At 46.9% G+C, this 5454-nt stretch overlaps 1 protein-coding gene across 1 annotated transcript; it reads right to left on the bottom strand.

Moving 5' to 3' along the window:
• Positions 1-438: 438 nt before the first annotated feature.
• Positions 439-5158, bottom strand: ESX1 (ESX homeobox 1). The gene is made up of 4 exons (XM_017518385.2): positions 5080-5158; positions 4512-4887; positions 3130-3175; positions 439-1085 (listed from the first exon to the last, which is right to left on the bottom strand). The coding sequence occupies exons 1-4, from the start codon at positions 5156-5158 to the stop codon at positions 615-617; spliced, it is 972 nt and encodes a 323-aa protein (XP_017373874.1). The 3' UTR covers positions 439-614.
• Between the last annotated feature and the right edge of the window lie 296 nt (positions 5159-5454).

The raw sequence follows: 5454 nt of genomic DNA, 5'->3' as shown, positions 1-5454 counted from the left end.
AGAAAAGAAAAAGGGTAGTGAGCAGAATTTGGAGAGTACTAGATGCGTATTTGGCTGCCCAGTTCCCTCAAGGCCCTGTGAGTAGCATCTTAGTAAGTTTCTCTTAGAGTCTATGTTTTAGCCTGATCTCTTTAGCATGACTGCAAAGTGGCCTTCCATGGAAGTGCACTGTTCTCTCACTAGACTCACTTCTTCCCATCCTGCACATTTATGTGTTCCCAATGGGGAGGGTGGGGTTGAGGATGGGGTGTGGGTCAGTGTAAACCCATCATGGGCACTTGGCAAACTCTTTGATATGCAGGGCATATTGATGGTGACTCAGGGATATTATCTGATGAGAAGAGACCTCTTCACCGTTCTATTCAAATTGCATTCCCTTAGCAATTCTCATCCATATTCTACTGACACCATTTGGCATCCAAAACCAAAACCATGAAGTCACAACTTTATTGAAAATACTATGGTCATGCAGCCTACAAAAACAACAGTGCATTCATTAACTTTGTTCATCTATCCAATTCATTTAACAACTATCTAACAAAATAATGCTGTGCTGTGCACAATTTCTATCTGGCAGGAAAGAACTTTGGAAAAACTGTCATGAAGACCTTACTTTAGAAAAAGGGACCTACATAATAACCATTGATGACAGGGGCCCATGCGATGCCTATGGGAGCCAGGCCAATGTGAGGCATGGGTGCCCTGGGTGGCATAGGCACCATAGGTGGCTCAGGTGGCATAGGTGCCATGGGTGCTCCGGGTGGCATAGGTACCATGGGTGGCCCGGCTGGCATACCTGCCATGGGTGGCCCAGCTTGCATAGGTGCCATGGGTAGCCCAGCTTGCATAGGTGCCATGGGTAGCCCAGCTTGCATAGGTGCCATGGGTGGCATAGGCGGCACAGGTGGTCTAGGTGGTTGTGGTGCCAGATGAACACACCAAGCAGGATCCAGAACAGGAACGGCATCATAGGGCGCACCCCAGATCACCTCCACAGGGGGGGCTAGGGCGGCAGCAGCCATGTTTCTCAATATTAGCATCCTCTGATTTCGTCTCCACTTGGCCCTTCTGTTCTGAAACCAAACCTTCAGAGGGGAAAAATGAATTGGCTTAGTGTATTGAACAGTTAACGTCATAAGAGAAAAAAACATAACATGCAATTCTATATGCCACTGAGACTTTAAACTGCAACAGGTGAAGCTATTTTCTTATTGCCGAAACATCTTAGAGGAGTGAGGGAGGGGCTCAAATATGCTAGTGGTCACCCCTGCCTAAACATAACCTAAGCCAACAAACAGCAAATTTTGGTATACGCCCATATAGAGTCCGTATTCCCAATACTAATTTCATAAAACAGGTCTACTATATTTTCAAAGGAAAAAGCGGGAGTGTCTATTAAAAGTGTCCTGGGGGAAATTTATGCTATAGAATTTGGAAATAGATGAGAACATTGCCTTTTTTCCTTCTTTGTAGTTTCTGGCTCTTTCCTTCAAAAATCCATTGAGAGGCCTATGTAAACCCAGAGAGGGGAAAAAGCAACTCAGGAAACCCTTTCTCTTTTCCTCGGAGTTTACCTTGCTTGCCTGAGGAGGCAGAGTATACGTCATCCATTCCCAACCTGAGGCTAGGCCTGTGGCATCAAGACTCCGACTTTCAGTGGTCTGCTTTGTTGGGCTGCTTTTCCAGACACCACCCACAGACATGCAGTGCATTTCGGTCACTGCACTCACACACAAACCTTGAGGCAAAGCTAACAAGCCCATTCTAATTTTTATTTTTATTTTTTTGGCAAATACTTCCTTGATGCAGCTATGATTTTCTGTAATTTCAAATAGTCACCTTTTGATCCTATGACCTGCACAATTAGTTGTCACTGCGTGAGTAAATGAAAAAGGTATTTTAAATAAACACAGGTAAGAATCTAGCCTGAATTGAGAGAACCCCCTAATCAATCAAATTCCAGAAAAGCCAACTTTTCAAAATAATATCACCAAAAAGAATAAAACATCTAAGATGTTTTTTCTAAGATGTTTACAAAAAAGCGAACACTCTCTTATGCGTTTGGTAGTTCCATAAAGTTAAATTTGTGTGACATCTGCAATGCATATGTTTGACTGTATACAATTCTCCTCTAACCTTTCCACCCTTCTTAGGTCAGGGGACTTTATTCAAAATCTTCTTTCTCTCTCTCTTTTTTTTCTTTGAGAAGGAGTTTCGCTCTTGTTGCCCAGGCTGGAGTGCAATGGCGCGATCTCGGCTCACCACAACCTCCACCTCCCGGGTTCAAGCGATTCTCCTGCTTCAGTCCCTGGGTAGCTGGGATTATAGGCATGCCCGGCTAATTTTGTTTCATTTTTAAAAGACAGTTTTCCAAAGCTTACAAATGTTTCCCCCATTACCACTTAATTGCAATATGTTAGCAATGTTTTCAGGCTGACATCAAAATCTTCCAAAAAATTAAAATTTAGGGCTACCACTCTCTACTAAGTACAGTGTTCTGTGTGTGAATTACTCCTCTTTCACCCCAATGCCTAAATATAAATTCACTCATTTAGCTAAGTACTTGTGCTTGGTTTTAAATATTTTAAATAATTTAGTACAATTGAACCTTCTTATAAAACTCAGCTCTTCTATGCATTAATTTGAATACTTCCCAGGTCAGATTGAGTACTGAAGATGACTCCATATAGAAGTGATCCTTTAGGGAAAACTAACATTCTCCCTAGAGGATACCAGTGTTACAAGGAGGTCAATCTTATTTATTGGAATATATTTACATATATATATGCATATGCATATATGTGTATGTAAATGTGTATATGTACGTATACATGTGCATACACTATTATATATGGAGAGAGAGACAGATATAAACAGATGTAGAAGAAAGAAGACAAAATTACATATTTTTCCCTTTAGGAAATCATATTTCCTCTGCTTATGAGCAATTTCCATAATCTGGAGTTTACTTATCCTATTTTCTACCATTAAGGCACCCACTGTTCAGAACTTATTTGCCAGCCATAGAAAAGACAACAGAAAACACCAATTTGAGAATGTCCAGGACAAAACCTAAGGCATGCTTTAGAATGGCTGTCCTGCCAAACTGCTTTTTCAAGATTTACTGACCTGCACTCTATCTTCAGTCAAATCCAGGCGTCCTGCAAGTATCTCTCTGAGGGGAAAAAATTACAAATGTTCAGTATTTGGAGTTGTGAATAAAATGAAATACATTAATGTGATCGGATGCGGTGGCTCAAGCCTGTAATCCCAGCACTTTGGGAGGCCGAGGCGGGTGGATCACCTGAGGTCAGGAGTTCGAGACCAGTCTAGCCAACATGGTGAAACCCCGTCTCTACTAAAAATGCAAAAATTAGGTCGGCATGGTGGTGCATGTCTGTAATCCCAGCTACTCGGGAGGTTGAGGCAGGAGAATCGCTTGAACCCGGGAAGCGGAGGTTGCAGTGAGCAGAGATCGTGCCACTGCACTCCAGCCTGGGCGACAGAGTGAAACTCCGTCTCAAATTTATATATACATATAAATTTGTACATTATTTCTATCCCCCACCTCTCCGTGCAGTTTTCTGTAATACGGTTGGGGCTCGCTTTAGGGAGGGTTTTCCCATGAACAACTTTGCTGTTAAATAAGATAGAAAAGGGGAATATATATAAAAGCGCCCGATGGTTAGCTGAATATGACTTAATTCTTCTGTTTATGAAACAGCAGAGAACAACCCTGGAAATCTTTCCTTGGGCGGTCGGTCCGTGAAAATAAACGAAATGCCAAACATCTTTAAAGCGCTGTATTGAACCACAGTATTTCTGTTTATTGTAAAAGGGAGAGGTGAACCCTCAAGGAGCGAACTCCAAACTACATCGGCCAAGCGCGCCCTCGGGGAAATTCTGTTTTGCTCTCTGCCGGGCGAAGGCTAAATACGACGAAGCCAGAAAGGTCCCCGAAACCCTACTCTGACCTGTCTTGATGTTCCGGACCCGAATTCCAGCCTGGCCAGAAAAGGCCTGCCCCTTCGTACACTACCGGGATCGGTACGACGAGGGTCCGGTGAGGCTAGCGACGGAAAGGGGTCGCTGGCTACCGAAAGCTCAAAAGTTCGCCGTCTGGTTGTAAAAGTGCGCTCCATGTGGCTGGGCGGTTATTAGAAGAAGAGAGTGAGGCGCTCACCACGCGCGCAAAATCTAAATGGCGCGTAAAAACTTATCAAGACAAATGATATTTTAATGCAATATTAAAACTTTAAAATTAATGCAGAAACAACCCATGATGAGCAAATTGCCAAAATTTTAAATAAAGTCAGGATCCGACCCTGCCTCACTCGCTTTACACTAGTACCGCCCCACTTTTTTACATCCTCCGCGCCCCTCCCCCCCTCCCACTCCCAGAAAACAAGGGCGGACCCAGCGCCCTTGAGCCCCCTACGCGGCTTTAGGCTCCAGAGGAGAGAGAAGCTGGTCCAGGGATGAACTGGGCGCCTCTGGGGTAAGTCACTTACCGCGCCGCAACGTCGGGGTATTGAATTTCTTGGAAAAAGTTCTCCAGCTCCTGCAGCTGAAACGGGGTGAACGTGGTGCGGCGGCGGCGTCTCCTCTCTGGGGGCTGTGGCCCCTCCGCCAGCTGTGGCCCCTCCGCGGCCTGTGGCCCCTCCGCCGGCTGTGGCCCCTCCGCGGCCGCTTGGGGCGGCTCCTCCTGAGGTTGCTCCGGTGGGTGGCGGCAGCCACCTTCACCATTTTGGTCGTCTGAGGGGACGGACCCTTCCGTGCCAAGGATGTTTTCTGCTTCTGCTCCTGCTCCGTACGCAGGTTCGGAGTATGCATTCTCCTCATCCTCTCCTCCCATTGCCATCAGCGAGCTCACGGTAAGTTCCTCACCTGGGATGGGAGGAAAGCAAAAGAGAGACACCAGGGGGTTGGGGCCCATGGCGCGTGGGCTGGAGGAGGCGGGGGACCCGCTATCGAAGAGCAACTGTGATAGCCGCGCCGCGTCCCATCCGCTCGCCTTTCCCAGGGAAAAGTTCCTCTTCTGGCGTTCGCGAAAGCTCCGGCCCCTGTCCAAGCACTAACCATTCTCCTCGGTGTCCTCGCCGACTGTCAGGCTGCGGTAGCCGGTATCACTGTGGGTGCACCCGCGGTAAGACTCCATTCTCAAGTGCTGTCGATGAAGTCGTGCGCTTCTGCAAACTCTGCTCGGGGTTCCGCGGCGATCCCGGGGTTGCAACTGGGACCAATGGCTCGGGCGACCGCTTCTCTGGCGCCGGGACCTCTTTCTGGCGCCGTCTGGCACTTGGCGCGCCCTTATATAGCGGTACAGTGCCTTCCACAGGTTCAAAGCGTGCGCACAGGCGTCGGTTAAACGCCCCCTATTAGCATTCACGGTACATCTAGTTGTAAGTGCGACCCCAAGGGGACGCATTCGTGGCCAGGGTGTGCAAAAAATAG

This window comes from Cebus imitator, unplaced genomic scaffold (genome assembly GCF_001604975.1).
Source record: "Cebus imitator isolate Cc_AM_T3 unplaced genomic scaffold, Cebus_imitator-1.0 Scaffold677, whole genome shotgun sequence".
In the NCBI taxonomy this organism is placed as follows: Eukaryota; Metazoa; Chordata; class Mammalia; order Primates; family Cebidae; genus Cebus; species Cebus imitator.
This window is presented reverse-complemented; position numbering and strand designations above follow the sequence as displayed.

What these genes read in the sequence shown, in the direction of transcription:
- ESX1 (XM_017518385.2), bottom strand. Translation starts at nt 5,158, where the DNA reads ATGGAGTCTTACCGCGGGTGCACCCACAGTGATACCGGCTACCGCAGC. An exon ending in TACCCCGACGTTGCGGCGCG is followed by an intron (nt 3,176 to 4,511) that starts GTAAGTGACTTA and finishes TTTTCCCCTCAG; the next exon opens with AGAGATACTTGCAGGACGCC. An exon ending in TGACTGAAGATAGAGTGCAG is followed by an intron (nt 1,086 to 3,129) that starts GTCAGTAAATCT and finishes TCCCCTCTGAAG; the next exon opens with GTTTGGTTTCAGAACAGAAG.